This window comes from Phasianus colchicus, chromosome 2 (assembly GCF_987193195.1).
Source record: "Phasianus colchicus chromosome 2, bPhaCol1.hap1.1, whole genome shotgun sequence".
Classification (NCBI taxonomy): Eukaryota; Metazoa; Chordata; class Aves; order Galliformes; family Phasianidae; genus Phasianus; species Phasianus colchicus.
The window spans coordinates 106,731,523-106,750,194 of record NC_143437.1 but is presented as its reverse complement, the minus strand read 5'-3'; the positions used below and the strand labels follow the sequence as shown (position 1 = coordinate 106,750,194).

Genomic DNA, 18,672 nt, shown 5'->3' with positions numbered 1-18,672 from the left:
AAACAAACCATTCTGCTCTATTTTAACTCAACATTTACAGTCATCACTTAGTCAAAGCTAAATTTTCAAGCTGTGTGAACTGGCATATCTTGAATGGACTATTATCAACATTTGCTAATTTGAAGATTTGATCCATATATTTTTTTGTCAGCCTTGTATAGTTAACATTTCTCTCCATCTTTCTTTTCTTGACTTCTTTCAAACTGCAGTGAACTTTGGATTGAAAGCCAAAAAAAGCATTATCCATCCACGGTCAGCATCAAGCAACAGATCAATGAGATTTTCCTTATCATCAGAGAAGTCGTATCCAAATGGTCTTGCTGCCTCGCCAGATAATGGCGCACCTTTCTCAAACAATTGTTCACATCCAAAACCTGGAGACCTGGTCCATTCCTTGGTCAATGACGACATAGAGAAGCGAGTGCATGTGAACAAGGATGGCAGCCTGTCTGTTGAGATGAAAGTCCGCTTCCGCTTGCTAAATGACGAGACTTTGCAATGGTCCACCCAAATCAAAAAATCAAATTTGATGAACCGGATGCCTTGTGAAGAATCAGGTCTAGAGGAGGACAGTGGAGCAGACCCCATACAGAAAATGAACCCAGAAGCCAGCTCAGAGGCAGATGATTCCTTATACCCATGTGATGTTGATTCTTACATGTCTAAACTTGAGGAATCTGAGTGCGATGAGGCTCACTGTCACAGCTGTGGCAAGAAACACCAGGACTATGATATCTGGAAAAACCCCATGCACACTTCCCAGAGAGAAGAGCCCAGTGTACGAAGCACATGGCACACACGGTCATCGTGCTCCAGCACATCTTCCAGGAGGAGAGTAATCCACAAAAAAAAGGCTTCTGTGGATAGTCTCCGCACCACATCCAGTGAGGAATTCTCTGAGCACATTGTGCAAGAGTCCTCATCCTACTCAGAGACTATAGAGAACAGGGTGGCATATCGATCTATTAAAAAGTGTACTTGTAGAAGTGATTTGTCTACAGGTGCTTCCAATGGAGAAGATCAGCAAGAATACACCCGGACGAGCACGAGCAATAGTCAGAGGCCTTCTTCCTTGGGATTAATGTCACATTCAAGTTGTGAAAATAACCTGGATACTCAAGAAGCCCCTGAAGACTGTGAGACCAGTAAAACCAATTCACAAAAGGAAGATGAAAATTGTTTTGAAATTTCCTCTGTGAAGTGCTTAAAGGATGATGCAGAGGAGGTTGAAAGCAGCAGAGTTGGAAGCGTCATATCAAGGTCGTCAGTGCAGTCCAGACAGAGCAAGAATATATGTGAGGAAACAAGTAGTGTGGGTAGGACCATGTCCTCCTCCAGCCTTCAGAAAGCAAATGAAGGAGATAACACTATGTGTTCCACTCCTGCCAACAGTGTGCACAGCAGGTCTAGTAACCTTAGCACACCTAGAGCAAAGAGTGAACACAATGACCACTCAGAAAACAATGCAGTAGTCTCCTCCTTCTCCAGCGAGTCCTGCCCTAAGAAAGAGGCTGAAGAGATTGAAGAAGAAGAAAATGAAATAAATGAAATCAGCTCAGTTTCAACAAAAACAAAGCCCAACCAATCAGTTAAAGATGAGAGCAGTGAAGGTGAGCAGTGCTCTGCACCAGGAACACCCCACTCCATAGCTAGTGTCAGGAATAGCAGGAGAAGTGATAGTGATGAGATTGTTCCATGCAATGCCTCTTGCTCTTCCAGAGGATCCAAAAAGAGTAAATACAGTCATCTTCATTTGGATGCACAGTCTGAAATGTCTGTGTCTTCACTTGAATCCACTCAGAATAAAAAGAAGAATTCTCTACATGCAGATGATCTAAGATCATGCAGCAGAGCATCTAACTACTCCAAAAGCTCATGTGAAATCAAGAAAAAATCTATTGGAGACCCCATGTCTCATAACTCAGGATCTTTTCAGTCAAACATTTCATCTACAAGTGAAGCAGAGGCAATTGCTGTTATTACCGAGGAGAAAAGCTCAAAAAGTACCACCAATGGCTACAGTGCTTCCTCAAAAGGCTCAAAGAGAGGAAGCCATAGAGAAGAAAACAGCAAGCCATCATCTCTCTGCTCAAGAGTTTCTAGCCCTAATAGAAAAGGTGGAGAGGGTCATTCCAAGATGAATTCAGAGGTCCATTCTTCAAGACATGGAAGTGTAAGTGAGAGTGTGTGTTCAAAAGGTGACCACTTAACTGAGACTGGGATTAGGAATGGAAATCCTGAAAGTGTCAGTTCAAGAGTCTCTTCAAAATCAGAAGTGGAAGATAAACACTTGTTGACACAAGTATCCCAGGAAAGTGATGGTAGGTGTTCACAATCAAACATATCTCAGTCTTCAAAATCAAGGCAGATTAAAAGTAGAAATCTTCAGGTGGCGATGTCAAACTCCAGTCGAGCATCACCATCAGAGGCCATGTCAATATGCAGCAAGCATTGCCCTGCCCCACCAAAAGGGAAACCAAACAGCAAAAAATCACGGTCAGCCATTTTGAAGAATTCCTCCATTAGCAGCATAGGTACTGAGTCAGTGTTCACTACAGGAAAACAGCAAAAAGAAGTTGTAGATTCCTCCAGACCAACCTCCTTTGGATCTAAATCAGTTGTAACCGAGGCAAATGACCAGAAGAATACAAAGCTCAACGGTTCTTGCGAAGGAAAAGTGGAGGAGGTGTTAGAAGACACAGGAGTGCAGGAGGAATGGAGTAATTTAATGCCATCTAGTTTACCAAATACATCTCCAGAAGAAGTTGTGCAAGAATGGCTAAGTAAAATCCCTTCGGAAACACTGCTTCTGAAATATGAAATGGAGGATAATGAAGAAGAGGAATGTATAGAAGCAACCACTGAGATGTCGTGCTGTACAAATGCCGAGGAAATCCCAGAGGATGAAAAAGCTGAGAAGAAGAATGCTGAGGAAACTGAAAATGAAACAGTGGATGAAGTGGAGAAAGAGACAGAAGAAGTCATTGCTGTAAATGAAGTGGCTGAAGAGTATGCAAATCAGGAACAAATCCCTGAAGTCTTGTCCGAAGCTGCCAAGGCTGACCAAGCAGAATGCAGTCAGTCAGTTACGTCTAGCCAAAATAACAACAAAAAAGACTTGCCGACCTCTGTCCAGACTTCCGTCCAGATTATGAAGGCCTTGCTCAGTTCAAAAAATGAAGCAAAATTTGACCGATCAAACAGCTTGCCTGAAGTGTCTCCCACAATGGGGAGAAGACTGAGTAATTCTGCCACTGTCCTGATTACTTGTCTTGCCAGTCTGCAGCTCCTTGATGAAGAGTCAGAAGATCCATCAGATAAATCAAAATGTTTGAATAAACCAAGATATATGGAACTGTTAAATATTTTCCAAGCCCTGTGGTTTGGACAAACAGCTGAAAAAAGTGGTCCAAGCTCAGGTCAAGAGGCGAGTGGACAGGAAAAGTCAGCTTCTGGGTTTAAAATCCCCAAATCTGTAAATGGTGACTTCACTCCAATGTCCTCCTCCGGGGTAGACGTCAGCAGTGGTTCTGGTGGTTCAGGAGAAGAGATTACTGCTGGTGCCAAGGACTGCAATTTACTAGCACAAAAGACTGTTGAATTCAAATCAGATGGTCAAGTGGAAGATGGAGAAACTGTCACTGAACTGACTGAGGCTGAGGAGCAGAGTAAACAGGAAGAGCACTCATCCCGGCCTTCAACAGCCTGCTCAAAATCAAAAGGTGAGGAAAAAGCAAATTCTGCTAGAGAGGAATCTCTAATTCAGGATCAGTGCAGTAACTGTGAGATTGATAAGGAGGAAGAGGAGGAAAATGAGAACACAAAAAATAGCAGATTAGTTGAAAATGGAGAGCAAGAAGCTGAAACTGTAAATGAAGCACTTCTAAAAGAAAATCTTGAAGAGGCAACTGAGCAGTTATCCACTACTATTGAGACAAATGTCAGTGATGCTGACTGTGGGACAGAACTGAAAGCTGATATTCAAGAGCAGCTTGAAAAAGGGTCTACAAAGGATCCAGAGCCCAAAGTTGATATGGCCACCAGTGTGGGCGCATCTCTTGTCCAACAAAACTCAGTGGATCCAGATCCAGTCTGGGTCCTGAGGCTACTAAAGAAAATTGAGAAGGAATTCATGGCTCACTATGTTAACGCTATGAATGAGTTAAAAGTCAGGTGGAACCTGCAGAACAACCAGCAGATGGATGAAATGATCTTGGAATTGAAGGAGGAAGTGAGCAAAAGGATACAAAGAAGCATAGAGAAGGAGCTGAAGAAGATCAAAAGCAGAGCTGGAGCCAAGATGCCAAGACCTCCAGATGGACCTCTCAAGCGTGAGTCAACACTCCAAACTGAGCAGAGGAGACGGCGGCTGCAGACTATGCATAAAAAGTCATTCTTCAGTGACAAGACTGGAACCCACAGTAGGCTTGCGGACACATCAGATTTATCATTAGATGTAGATGAAGATACAGCGTTTAGCGCAGCTTTTGAGGCAAGTATTAGTGAGCAACCAAGTGAGGAGGAATACTGCCCTTGTGACACTTGTGTGAGGAAAAAAATGGCTTCCAAGCCCGTAAGAAACCCAGTGGTGGCTACCAATGCCCCAGTTGTGAAAGCATTTGATTTACAGCAGATCCTGAAGAGAAAGAAAGATGAAAATGAGGAAGCCTGTGTCTCAGAAGCAGCCCAGGACAGCAAAGCAATTCCCAGTAATGGGGAGGAAGCAGCAGAAAACACCAATCCAGATGAAGAGAATGATGAAAGTGACCTCCAGTCAGGCCAAAAAGAAGTGAAAGAAAATGAAGAAAAGAAGTCAGTATTAGATGAAATGGATGGTTCAGTGACGAAAGAAGATGCAGAAGGACCAATATTAGAGAGTCAAAACTGTGCAATTGAGGAGGAAGTTACAGACGAAGAAACCAAGGAAGAAGAAAAGGAAGAAACAAAAGTGGAGGAAGAAGAGGAAGAAAAAGTGGAAGACATAACATTGAGGGCAGAGAAAGAGGAGGAAACAAAAGAGGAGGTCAAAGGAGGAACAAACGAGAAAGACGATAAGGAAGTAAAAGAGGAAGAAACAAAGGAGGAAGAAGAAACAAAAGAGGAGGAGAAAGAGGAGGAAGAGGAAGGGAAGGAGGAAGAAGAAGAAACAAAAGAGGAGGAAGAGGAAGAGGAAGAAGCAATAAAAGAGGAGGAGGAGGAAGGGGAGGCAGAGGAAGAAGAAACAAAAGAGGAGGGGGAGGGAGGGAAGGAAGAAGAGGAGGAAGTGAATGAGGAGGGAGAAACAAAAGAGGAGGAGGAAGAAGGAAAGGAAGAGGAGGAGGAAGTGAAAGAGGAGGAAGAAACAAAAGAGGAGGAGGGGGAAGGAAAGGAAGAGGAGGAGGAAGTGAATGAGGAGGAAGAAACAAAAGAGGAGGAGGGGGAAGTGAATGAAGAGGAGGAAGAAGTGAATGAGGAGGAAGAAACAAAAGAGGAGGAGGGGGAAGGAAAGGAAGAGGAGGAGGAAGTGAAAGAGGAGGAAGAAACAAAAGAGGAGGAGGGAGAAGTGAATGAAGAGGAGGAGGAAGTGAAAGAGGAGGAAGAAACAAAAGAGGAGGGGGATGAAGTGAAGGAAGAGGAGGAAGAAGTGAATGAGGAGGAAGAAACAAAAGAGGAGGAGGGGGAAGTGAAGGAAGAGGAGGAGGAAGTGAATGAGGAGGAAGAAACAAAAGAGGAGGGGGAAGGAAAGGAAGAGGAGGAGGAAGTGAATGAGGAGGAAGAAACAAAAGAGGAGGGGGAAGGAAAGGAAGAGGAGGAGGAAGTGAATGAGGAGGAAGAAACAAAAGAGGAGGGGGAAGGAAAGGAAGAGGAAGAAACAAAAGAGGAGGAGGGGGAAGTGAAGGAAGAGGAAGAAACAAAAGAGGAGACAGAAGGGAGGGAAGAGGAGGAGGAAGAGAAAGCAAAAGAGGAAGAGGAGGAGGAAGAAACAAAGGATGAGGAAGAAGATATGGAGAAGGAGGAGGAAGAAGCAAAAGAGGAAGAAGTAAACAAGGAAGAGGAAGAAGGAAAGGAGGAAGAGGAAGATGTGAAGGAGGAAGAAGAAGAAACAAAAGAGGATGAGGAAATGCAAGATGAGGAAAAAGCAACAAAGGAGGATGAGGAAGCAAAAGAAGATGAGGAAGTAGCAGGAGAGGAGGAAGAAGAAGCAGAAGAAGGTGAGGAAGAAGTAAAAGATAAGGAGGGGGAGGAAGAGGAAGCAGCGGAAGAAAACACAGAAGAGGAAGGAGAAGAAGCAAAAGAGGAAAATGAAGGAGAAGAAGATGAGGAAGAAACAAAGAAAGAGGAGGAAGTAGCAAACGGGGAAGAAGAAGAAGAAAAAGAAGTGCAAAATGAAGAGCAGGAAGTTGAAGTAGAGTCCAAAGCTGAAGATGAAGTTGATAATGAAGCTGAAGAAACACAGGAGCCAGAGGGTGAAGATCTTGAAGCTGATGATGAGGAGGAGACATTCAAATGCAAAGATGTCGATGGCTCAGAGGCAGATGAGAATCCTGAAGGAGATGCTATAGAAGGAAGTGAGGAAGCTAAGCAGGATGAGGATGAGGCAGCAGAAGATGGAAATGCAGAGTTAGAAAATGAGGCATGTTCAAATGAAGAAGAAAACAACAGTGAAGGTGGTGAGAAATATGAAGAGAATAATGAGGAACTCACCAGTGATGACCCTGACCTGGCAAACAAAAACCACAAAGGCAACAGTAAGTCTTCTGAAAGAGCCTCCAAGGCCAAAGGCAAAAGAAACAGGAAAAGGCTAGAGACTCTGAGCAAAGCAGTTACCATTTTTTGTTCTTCTTCTCTGGGAAACTTCTCACAACAGTCCCAGAAGGGGTCTGATGATGAAAGTGAAGAGGAATGCCAAGATAATAACTCCATAAGTGAGCACCCCAGTGGAGAGGCTCAAAGTGATGAGAGCAGCAAACCTTCAAAGATGTATCCTGATAGCGAGGAAGAAGAAGAGGACAAAGCATCTTCATGCATTGATCCTTTGGGAGATGAGGAACAGCCAGATGCTGAAGGTGCAGATCAGAAGGGAGACAAACATGCTAATAAGGTTCAGGCTTCTAAAAATAAAGAAGGTTCTGATGAAATTGACCAGGATGACCTGGATTTCTAAAACTGCTTATCAAAAACTGGTTTTTTTTCTTTCTTTTTTTTTTTTTAAAGTAAGTTTTGATTACATATTGCAGTATCTCCAGTGAGTTGAGCCATCATAATTGGCTTTTCTTCTGAGTTAAATGTGGTAAACTTGATCTTGAATCCTGTGAGTAAAGTTGCAATTACTTGCCCTCATTTCTAGAGGGCTAGCACACTCTTAAAGATTTAGTGGTTTCATTAGAAAACTGGTTTGGGGAAGGGGAAGGCTGTTTTGTTTGTGATACCTTCTTGTTCCTTTTCTTTAAGCCATGCTGTTTGCTGCTTGAGTATCTGTGGCTCTGCTGGGCATCACGTCTGAGTAACTTCAGGATGCCTTTTGTCTGTTGCATGCCATTTTCCTGGAAAGGTTGCCAATCCACAGAAATGTGACAAAATCTGGAGTCATTGCCAAAGTCTGGTCAGAGCCCACAGAGATGTACACTCATTTTCTCCCCTCTCTTCCAATCTCCTTCTCTTCCCTCTCTGTATGAAGAGAACAGGTCTGAGACATCAAAGTCTTTTCCTATTTTCCTTGTTTTTCTTTAGTAGAAGTGAGATTGATCCTTACATTACCAGAAACCCAAAAGGGTCATCCCAGTCGATCTCTCCTCTTCCAGATCATTGATATGTTTGTACTGTGCTCATCACTGTGTATTTGGTGATGCACTAGTAGATAAAAAAGATGAATTCATTCATCTGTCAGGTATCTCAGAAGTGGTGTCATGTCCCACCTTTGGTCCTTTACAAGTGGTTGAATGCAGTGTTGACCAAATTAGACATAGATAAACTCCACTTCCTTCTGATTATCTTTATTATGCCAATGATGGTATCTAAGCACTTTACAATCATCTGGGATCCCTCAAACAATTTTGTACGAGGCCCTGTTCCAAAGCTCAGTGCCTCACCCTTGTAGTCAACCGGTACTATTTAACAAATTATATCTTTGACATGAAAGAGTTCAGAGCATTTGTGCTGCAGCAAGCAACTGGAAGAGGCTCAAGCATTTACTGGATAAGCTGGAGTTTACGAAGCATGATAAAACTGTGAACTTAATTTAACAGCTATTTTCTATTGGATTATTTATGTACATTGTTCTTCCCCTAGGGCAATGTATGTATTTCTGAATAAATGCCCAATTAATGTGAGGAGATGTCTGACCATACCTCAGCTGCATACATGTGTACACCTCTTTGGGAAAGAGTCTAAATTTATCAACAATTTACAAAGGAGAACAGAACAGCAAAAATCAAAGAGAGGGTAAAAGCAAAATGCCTTAAATTGTGTGATGAAGAAGTATGTGTGTAGCATTGTGTCAGGTGCGTGCAGACATGTTGAAATAATATTCAAAATGAAATAATAAATGCTGCTATCATTGCAAGAATCATTTCCTTAAACTCATACCCTATCAACTGATTTCCACAGATAAGATTCATTTCACCTAAATTAAGAAGTAGGGTTCCGTTCCAGACATAGATAGTTAATGATCAGTGCCTGGGACTTAAGGGTCCATGTAAACAATCAACAGAGAGCTAGATCTCAGCTGAGCTACCCTCATGGAGGTTCACAGTGCCAGCTGAGATACTCCAGGGAGCCCAAGGCAGCTCCACTGTCCTCAAGATGCAGAAGAAAGATCTGGGCCTTTCTAAAGGCAAGCACAGTTCCATCTGTTCACCTTATGTTCATGGTTTGGGTCAAGTAGGTCCTTTCAAATGAAACTAGGTACAACTCCATAGGTACAACTTCACTGAACTCCAATTGTCTTAAGGTTTGTCTCATCTGACAGTCTGTTCTCTGTTTGCTGTGTAGACCTTGCCAGAGCTAAGATCTCTTGGAAGCTGGGATTCAGTTTCACTGTCTAAACATAGATGTTTAATGCCTGTTGAGAAGGCATAGGGAATCCAATCTCATGTCCAGTGCTGTTGTGCAGGTGTGTGGAGCCCCTTGTAGATATCAGGGGTGCTCCAGGGCGTCTTAAACTGTATTACTCATGGATGTAAAAGAACTCATCTGCTCCCAGAATTGTGTGAAACAAATCCTACCTCAAGGGATTGAAGTGAAAGTTTGAAGCTCAGTGTTAAAACCCCTGTTGGCTTTGAAGTACAAGAACATGGAACCTTTTTCTCCTCTGACTCAACGCATATTCTGACTCATGCATTATCTAGTCTCTTGGTATTGCACTGTGATAGAGGCTGACAGTCTGACCTGTCACACCTAAAATACTGAACACCATACCTGCTCCAAATGCCAGTTATGTAGCCTCTGTACCATCAAAGCTCCATATAGGATGCTATTTAAGACACTAGTAGGATGCTCCAGGGCAATTTTTTCCTTCTATAGCCTTGTCCCATGACATATCATGAATCTATAACATTTCTAAGATTTCTAAGATGTCCACAGATCAATATAAAAAGCAGGCTTTCAGGTATCTAGAGAGAGAAATACAGATAACACAGTTCTATCTGCTGACATACAATGAAGGAAAAGACACCAATACAAAGGGTAGGTGCTTTGCCCTGCTGGGTTCTCCAAGCAGTGCAAAGAAGCAGGATCTGCCAGCGTTAATGAGAGATCAGCATGGGACTGTCATATGGCTGGGAGAAGCTCTTCAACCACAGCATCCTAACACTGGCATTTAGAGCAAAGGTTTACATTCAAGCTGTGACTACCACTGCAATTTGGAAGTTGATCAGGTATCACCAATCTACTTGGTGCAAGCTCAGCCTGGGGACATCAGGTGAAAACTGAGGCACCTTTGGTCTCTGATGTCTACTAGGGAGCTAGGGAAGTTGTGTTTGCCACCCGAAACAGCTCATTACTCAGTACTTGGTAGCCCCTGAAGGAGGTTTGCTGCTGCCCCATTTCTCTCCCCATTGACAGAGGTTGGCAGGTGCTGTGCCATGTGCAGAGGCATTCTGGTTTCATAAGCAGGAAAGTGAAACGTCTGCTTTCTGATGCATCAATTCTTGTGGGGTTTAGAAGAACACTAAACCAGATAGTCGTAGCTCTGGTCCTGGCACCAGACATACACAAGTTGCTCAGATGGAGATGTCTACTGCACCAAAGCATCTTACAGTGCTCCAAGTGATGGGTTGCAGAGTCATCCCATGGAAGCGTGAAAAGTTCATTGGCTCCAAGATCACTCTGTTAGCACTATTGCTAAAATCCACTGCTGCAACCGCATGGGTTAGCGAGAGGCCGAGCCTTTCCCATGGTTTCTCCTCCAGCCTGTTGACTTTGCTCATTCTAAAGCTGCTTGTGCACAGTCAACATCACGCCCTATCCGTGTTGAGTCAGCGGCTTCCCCACTCGTGGGCGTCTCGGACAGCACCAGTGGGAAGAAAGAAACCAAACCAAACACCTGGAAAGCAGATTGGTATTGGTCCAGGAGGCAGATGTTGCTGAAGAACGTATTTCTTTTCACTGCCAGTATGTCCCAGGTTTACCCATGAACAAGGCATGCAGCTGTAAAGGATCCCTCTCAATTACATCTCTCGCTGCTTCCAAAGTTGACGTTTCCCCTTGATGCTGTGACTCACTCTCATGTTCAGTCTTGCAGCTCTCTTCTGCCTCTTGCAGCACAGGAACACGTGCTGCCAGCCAGCTCCAGAGCTGTCACGTTTATACTGGCTGGAGAGATAAACCTATCAGCACCTGGAGGGGATTACAGCTGTCGGCTTTCAGCAGAAGGAGGAAGGCAGAGAGGCAACGCGAGACTTGCATGGCTGTGAGCAGAGCTGTACGGCTTGTTTTGCTGTGTATCTCTGTCTTTTGATTTTTTTTCTTCATTATTTTTATTTTACCCGCCAGACAAATTGCTTCTTGATGCACATTGATTTTGTTTGCTTGTTGTTTTGTTTTGTTTTTGTTTGTTTGCTTTTCAAGACAAATCTTGAAAAAAAAATATTTGAAAAAAAATCTTTGAGAGTGGTGAGGTGCTGGAACAGCTGCCTAGAGAGGTTGTGGATACCCCATCCCTGGAGGTGTTCAAGGCCAGGTTGGATGGGGCCCTGGACAACCTGTTCTAGTATTAGATGTGGAGGTAGGTGGCCCTGCATGCAGTAGGGGGTTTGAAACTTGATGGGTCTCTTCCAACCCAAACCATTCTATGATTCTATGATTAGTGGTAAGTCCATCAGACCCGTTAGTTCCTCAGTTCGGTGTGTCCTCTAAGAGGCTGGAGGAACTGTCTGTGGTTAGAATATGAGATTAAGACTACATTGGTTTAAATCTTTGTAGAGAGTGTTGCATATGACCACACACTGCATCCCTGAAAGCAGTCGGTTCCCACAATTTGCCCTCCTCAGAGCTAGATGCCTTGAGTACATGGGAGATAAACAGTTGAAGAACAGTATCTAAAAAGGTTAGCAACAAATAGGGGCTGTTTGGAGTTTGAGCAGTCTCTTCATCTCTTGTGTTGAAGCTCTCCCACTTTTGGTGAATATATAGTCCTAGAGATGCAGGACATTCTCATTGAAGTAGGGGCCTCAAGTTCTTAACTACTAACAAATGAATTATTCAGTCTTTCATGTCATAGGAAAGTGCCAGACACCAAGATATCTACTGAGCTTTGTTTACCTAATGCAGTGTTTCTAGGAAGAAACAGGGCTGGTGATTCCCTAACTATTTGAGTCTCAATTATTTGGTTGCCTGTAGCTAGATCTGTACTCGTCTGCTATAAACTAGGGAAAGAGAGGGGTTATTTAGGAAAGGATTACAGATACCCCAAGCCTTGCATCTGAGACAGAAGGGTTAATACTTTTTGTGATGATCCTCTAACATATATTCAGAATTGCTGGTGATGCCTATTTTCCCATGCCCCCAAGCCACAGACCCTGTCCCTGTGTCAGCCACTTCTAATTTTACCTCCCTGCCCTCTGAGTTGAGCACCAGGGCTTGTGAGCTCCAACAGGAAGCACCTCGGCTGACCTTTCTAATTTCAGGGGCTTGATGCTTGCTTATCCATGCAATCCCCAGCAAAACCCATATCTAACAGCATCCTGCACTGCATTATATCACTGCGCGTTGCATCGCTTTGCACTGTGTCACATTTGTTATTTGCTGCAGAGAAGGATGGATGTATTCTGAACTCTGTGGTGTGAAAACGGGGTTGAACTGTGAGGGTTGAAAGGGCAGGCTGTGACAGGCTTGTGTTGCTTCTTCCTCACTAAAAAGGGCTTGTTCCTCCTGAGCCTATTGCAGTGTCCAAGCCAACAAAAGTGACATGTATTAACCTTTCAGCTCTTGCAAAAAGGATGGTGCTTGGGCTCCTTTTCCAGTTTTAAAAGAGCTGAACAAAGCTCTTTCAGTCCTGTGACAGAGAGGGAGTAGGCGTAGCAGCAAGGTCAGGACAGTGCTTCCTAAGCGGATGGAAATGCTTTGCCTTGATGCCTAATTAGTCTCTTGCAGCACAGAACCTCCCCCCCCTTACCAGTCCCTGCTCCGGGAGCTCCCCATGGTCCCTGGTGGCAGGACTGCCTTACAGATCTGGCTGCTCTGGCTGTTTTTGGCATGTCTGATTCTTTGTATGCAGGTACAAAGACTTATGGCTCTGGCACCAAGACTCAATAAACACCATCATTTCATTTCCCATTGCAGTGCTGTCTTGAAGCAGTGCCTCTCTTGCTCATGACAGCAGCCTCGGCCACTCAGGGTTGATTCCATGTTAAGCTTCACAAATACATAGGTAAGTCTCTGGAGCCTTTAAAAATTCTTTAAAATATTTGAAGAGTAATTTTCTGGCTCTATCTATCAGCTGCAGTCTTTCCCTTGCCATGCTTCCATGTGTCAGACACGTGATTCACCAAACATTTATGTCAGGCATAGTTCACTGTGGGAATCCATGCATGTAGGCTTTATCACTCACTGATTCTATGCCTCAGCAGAGGTGTGGGGATTCCCTTTCTTCTTGGTGGTGGCGTTGACATGCAGAGCTGGTTTGGGCTGTAAAACCCCAAAGGCATTCAGATGACAGAGGAGAGCAAATAGTAGGGACTCTTCATTAATATCTACACTGATCTGAAGAAAGAGGAGCTTACTGTTAATTAAACCTCCCCTACTCTTCCAAATAGCCCAGGTTATATATTTTTTAACATTCTTTCAGGCTGGATATTAGGAAAATTTCTCCTCAGAAAGAGCAGTGATGCAGTGGAACAGCTGCCCAGGGAGGTGGTGGGGTCACCATCCATGGAGGATTTCAAGCACCACAGAGATGTGGCACTGAGGGACGTGGTCAGTGGGCATGGTGGGAGTAGGCTGGGGTTGGACTGGATGATTGTTGAGGTCTTTTCCAACCTTTGTGATTCTATGATTATGGCAGAAGTCTTTACCTCATGCCCAGTATTTCACCCTGCCCCAAACTTAACTGCAAAAACAGACACTCATCTCTCCTAGCATGTGGCGTTTTTCTTGGCATCATAGCAAACTGAGGAGTAAAAATTGAAGGACACTGATTAGTTCCTTGGGGACAGAGGCCTAATGCTTGCCCCAGAGGTGAGGAAAGCTTCATTCAAGCTTTGCACCTCATTGCACGTCTGAGAATCACATTCCAAAAGCACAAGACGAAAGTAAAGGACAATTCAGGAGCTTTGATGGTTTCACTCAGTTTCCCAAGCCACTGCTCTGGTGATGCATTTAATAAATATGGAGACTACATGGAAGATTGCAGGCCAGTGAGGACAATAATTCCTGGCAAAATTAATTCCAAACAGCAATATCTGCCAGGAGGGAGAGAGAATGCATGCACTCTGCAAGATCTTTATTACCTCCCACAGCTGTTGCCTACATTGAACTGCAAGGATTTGGTTACATCAGATGTCTTTTGGAGTGCCAGCCAGTCATGGTGATGTACCTCAACTAATCTCATCAGATTTCACCTTCCTGTGACATCCCTTGAGCAACGAAAGAGGATTGTGCATCTCTGGTTGCATCCTGAATTGACTCCATGTGTGGGAGTGCTGGAGAGGAAGGACAGGAGTTGGGGAAAAACTTCCCCATATCTCTTCCTGTCTGCTGATCCTGGCAGAGACTGCCCTATTCCCAGAATGATAACAGGAACCCAACTCCCCTCTTGCAGTCAGGGTGGCAGGACTGAGCAGTGCTGGGAAATTGTCTGTCCTGTGATCCCCAGCAAAAAGAGGAGCAGACCATCCCTATGTAGGGCTCTGGGTATGTGAGCAAGTACAGCTGTTTTAGGGTCTCTTTTCCAAATCAGGAGTGTTTCAGATAATTCTACTTGTGGGTTTTTTGTTGTTGTTGTTGTTGTTGCAATGTCAGAACTTATTAACTTGTGGAAAGTCATAGAAGCATAGAATGTCCCAAATTGGAAGGGCCCCATAAGGATCATATAATTCAAATGAAAGGGGGGGGATTGGTATTAAGTTCATTAATAAGAGCTAGAAGTCAATCATATTAATTACATTTGCATATGACACTAAGCTGGGGAGGCATTTTACAGAGCTATGGTCCTCAGGGTTAGAAGAGATAACACTATGACTTGGGTCTTGTAACAGCTTCTTACTGTTTTACATGGGTCTGCTTCAGAGAGGAAGCCCCACCTTCCTCCGACATGGGTTGTACAAACCCAGAGAGGAACTTTTAATTAACCACACTACCTTCCCAGCCAATTTAAGGATGTTGCTTAAACCACAACTCTTTCCTTAGCACTGATGGCTGGCTAACTAATTCTGTAGGCATCTGTCTGCTGCTGATCATACGCAGTCCCCTACATCTTGGTCACGCTGAGAAATTCAGAGTCTACAAGAGCATATCAAAGGGACAAAGCAAAACTGATCATTCAGAGCAGTGTGCTTAGATTCACAAAGGCTGGAAAAGACATTAAGATCAAGTCCAACCATCAACCCATCCCCACCGTGCCCACTGACCACATCCTTCAGTGCTACATCTCCGTATTGAACACCACCGCTTCCCTGGGCAGCTGTGCCACTGCATCACTGCTCTTTCTGAACCTACCCTGGCACAACTTAAGTCCACTATCTATCGTCCTATCACTATTACCTGGGAGCAGAGGCTGACCCAGTGACCTCTTAGGGCCACTAAGATGATCAGAGGGCTGGAGCACCTGTCCTATGTGGAAAGGTTGAGGGAACTGGGCTTGTTTAGCTTGGAGAAGAGAAGGCTCTGGGGAGACTTCATTGTGGCCTTCCAGTACTTGAAGGGAGCATATAAACAGGAGGGGGAACGGCTGTTTGTGAGGGTGGATAATGATAGGACAAAGGGGAATGGTCTTAAATTGAGACAGGGGAGGTTTAGGTTAGATCTTAGGAGGAAGTTTTTCACCCAGAGGATGGTGAGGCACTGGAACAGGTTGCCCAAGGAGGCTGTGGATGCCCCATCCCTGCAGGCATTCAAGGCCAGGCTGGATGTGGCTCTGGGCAGCCTGGTCTGCTGGTTGGCGACCCTGCACATAGAAGGGGGGGTGAATCTAGATGAACACTGTGGTCCTTTTCAACCCAGGCTGTTCTATGATTCCCTATGATTCCTTCACCCCATCTCACTACAAGCTCCTAACCCTAACTGTTGGTATACACTACTGGGTAGCTTTAATGGGAGAGAAATTGAGAGAGGTATCAAAGTATGCACGCTTTTTCCTATAATGTGGGAAATATTTGCTTAAGATCCATATGGAATTATTTGAATGAGAACCCTCTGAAAATTTATACAGAGGGTCTAACCACGAGACAGGCAAAAAGTTACATCCTCTTACAGCTGCGATTTGTGCAAGGAACAAGTTGGCAGCATCTGAAAACACCCATTGAATCAATCCCCAAATCTTAGCAGGTAATGACATGCTCAGCTGATGAATCCCAACAGGGTTTAGACATGAGTAAGCTCCTCACTGCTCACTGCTGTCAAGATTTAGGCTGTTCCAAACATGTCCAGAAAGAGATAAATTGATATGTTATGGAGACTGGACCGGTGGGAATTTGGAAATAAAAAGAACTGGTGCATCTGAAGGCTGCAAATCAAGTGTTTGGAAGGTCAGACGTGAAATGCACTGGGGGAAAGCTCACAGGCAAAAGGTGGGCTTTTATATGAGAAAACACCAAAACAAATTAGAAGAAGGAAAAAAGAAAAAACAAAATAGCTCTTAGGTATCCAACACAAAAATTTAAATTTTGTTATAACTAGTGGTTTTCAGTCATTTATGTTCTTACTGTCCAATCTGAGACCAAAAGATTTCTAGACTTAGTGATGACTCAGTATGAGTCACTGAGGTACTCAATTCTTTGTAGACTTCCAACCCTACTGACTCCTACTGTAGAACTGGACAGGCTCATGTGTACATTATATCAGTGTTAATGTAGAGGATTGCGGGGGGGATGCTCAGGGGTTCTCAGATGGGTTTAGAAATATCAGAATGAAAAATTCTGAAATGGAGAAATATATCTTGAATACTGGAGGAAAAATGGAAACTGGTGAAGTTGTAAAACAGCTTCCAGGGAGGATGTTATCATTTGGGCACTAAAAATTCACTGCCCAAGAAATGAGCTTGTTAAATGCTTGTAGGCAGCAGGTAGAACAGAGCTGACAAGATATCTGCTCGAAACTTTTTGATTCCTTTCAATTCTTTTTCTGAATACAGGAAAATTATCAGTTAGCCTGGTTATGAAACAGCAACATCCTGACAATATACCTCTACCAGCTAGATTTTCCTCCCTAGAACCCTTGAAGACACAAGAAAAAAATTTTCCATGAGACATCAGGCTATGAGAGTATTATAGAAATTAGTTCAATTTGAAGTTGTTCCAGTGCCAGCAAAAATGAAGATGCAACAATTTCCATCTGAATTCTAGCCAATATCATGCTGTACCCAGTAGCGCGTTTACGTATAGAAGGACCCTTTGCCAGGATTTCCCAACTCAATCAAGGCATGATAACTTTTGTTCTGCAGCCTGTGTTACGAATACAGACTACTTATCGTAACCCAAAACAGGATTTTTATGCACTCACCACACACACAGAAGGGGATGTGCCTGCTATGGGATTCCCAGTTGTTTGTGAGCATGAGTTGACACAGTATTTATATATGGGGATAGCAAGTCAGATGGACATCCAAACAAAAAGCTAATTTCTCCCTAGTAGCAAGACATCCAGAAAAATAGGGAAACATTTCAGTGCTACTGATCTTGGCACTCCCATACATGGTGTCTCAAGCCCATATACCTTTCTTTCAAAAATTAACTACTCTAAAGGTTTGCAGCAGCATGGAACCCTAAGAATGACAGTGCAAAGTGTTTGTTATGCTTAGAGAATCCAGAACAGTAATTGTTGTTTTTTAGTGTTTTCTTTTTTTTGAAGAGTTAGTCCCAAGAGTTTTCTTCTTCCTTGGTGCAGAGGCAATTAACTTAGCAGAACCAGGCAGGCCACAACTGTTGTGGTAGGAACGATACCTTTGTTGCCTGCACCTTTTTCTGGTTACTATGAATAGACATGAAACAGAATATGCTAAGTGTTAGCCCAGTAGAAACTACACTTGTAAGCCTATGATGTTCTTTGAGGAAAGTACCATGCTGAGCATCAGTGGTGGCTTTCTACTGCAAATAAAGGCAGTATGTGAAATAAGAACCCATTCTCTTGTCAAGTAGATCTACATCCATGAGTAGAAATACAGGTAGGAGCCTAAATCCCCCAGAAATCAGTAGAACTTGAGGCCCAACGTACTTTTCTAAATACAATTCTCTGTATTTAGATCTTTTCATTCAAATTTTTTATGACCTTCTCAGATGACCACAGAAATTACCACAAGTCCATTCAGTGGATCCAACTTTCCTTTGGCATTGAGATAGCAAAGAAGTAGGCATAAGGGACACTGCAAAGGAAACTGAAGTTTCAATGTGATGAGTAAGAGAAGAGTGTTGCAAGAAAGGCATGGTTGGTGCTGAATTCAAACTCAACCATGCCTTTGGAGACCCATAATCCTACCCTGCTAGAATCATCCATCCATGCACATGGAGTAAGGACAGAGCAACAATTTTCTTTTCCTTGACACCTGGAAGGATGTGTCACCTCTGTGCTACACACATCTCTGCAGTTTAACTCCTTTGAGAGTTGCAACAACTTTTCATCATTGCCTTTCATGCAAATGCATTTACAGCCCTCCCATTTCATTCTGAATCTGAGCTCTTGCTCAGCCCAGAAGATGCAATGGCATGCATGTATTGGAGATTAATGAGTTTGCCTTAGGCTGGTGCCATGTGTACAAATCACTTTTCTCACTACGACACAGAGGAGACCCTCTCATGATACAGGAAGGGTTTGATTTCAGTACCTCTCAGTCTTTGAGACGTCCATTGAGGACTGACTGGGAGAATGCAGGACCTTTGGCACAGACACACTGAGAGGCAGACAGATAATAAAAGAGGCTATGTGGATTAAACAACAACTAAAAAAATCACAGAGTGAAGTGCACCACTGTGACATCCAATAAGGTATGCCAGAAATAAATGAGCCTACCATATGACCGTTCATTCTAGAAGTTGAACACCTTGC

General features: G+C 43.6%; 1 protein-coding gene across 1 annotated transcript in view; it reads left to right on the top strand.

Moving 5' to 3' along the window:
* RP1L1 (RP1 like 1) overlaps window positions 1-7,144 on the top strand; it is a 41,083-nt gene extending 33,939 nt beyond the window's left edge. The window contains exons 4-5 of the mRNA XM_090136602.1: window positions 210-4,855; window positions 4,898-7,144. Of these exons, the coding sequence (XP_089992728.1) occupies window positions 210-4,855; window positions 4,898-7,144 (6,893 nt within the window). The remainder of the gene's footprint in view (window positions 1-209; window positions 4,856-4,897) is intronic.
* Window positions 7,145-18,672: the final 11,528 nt, after the last annotated feature.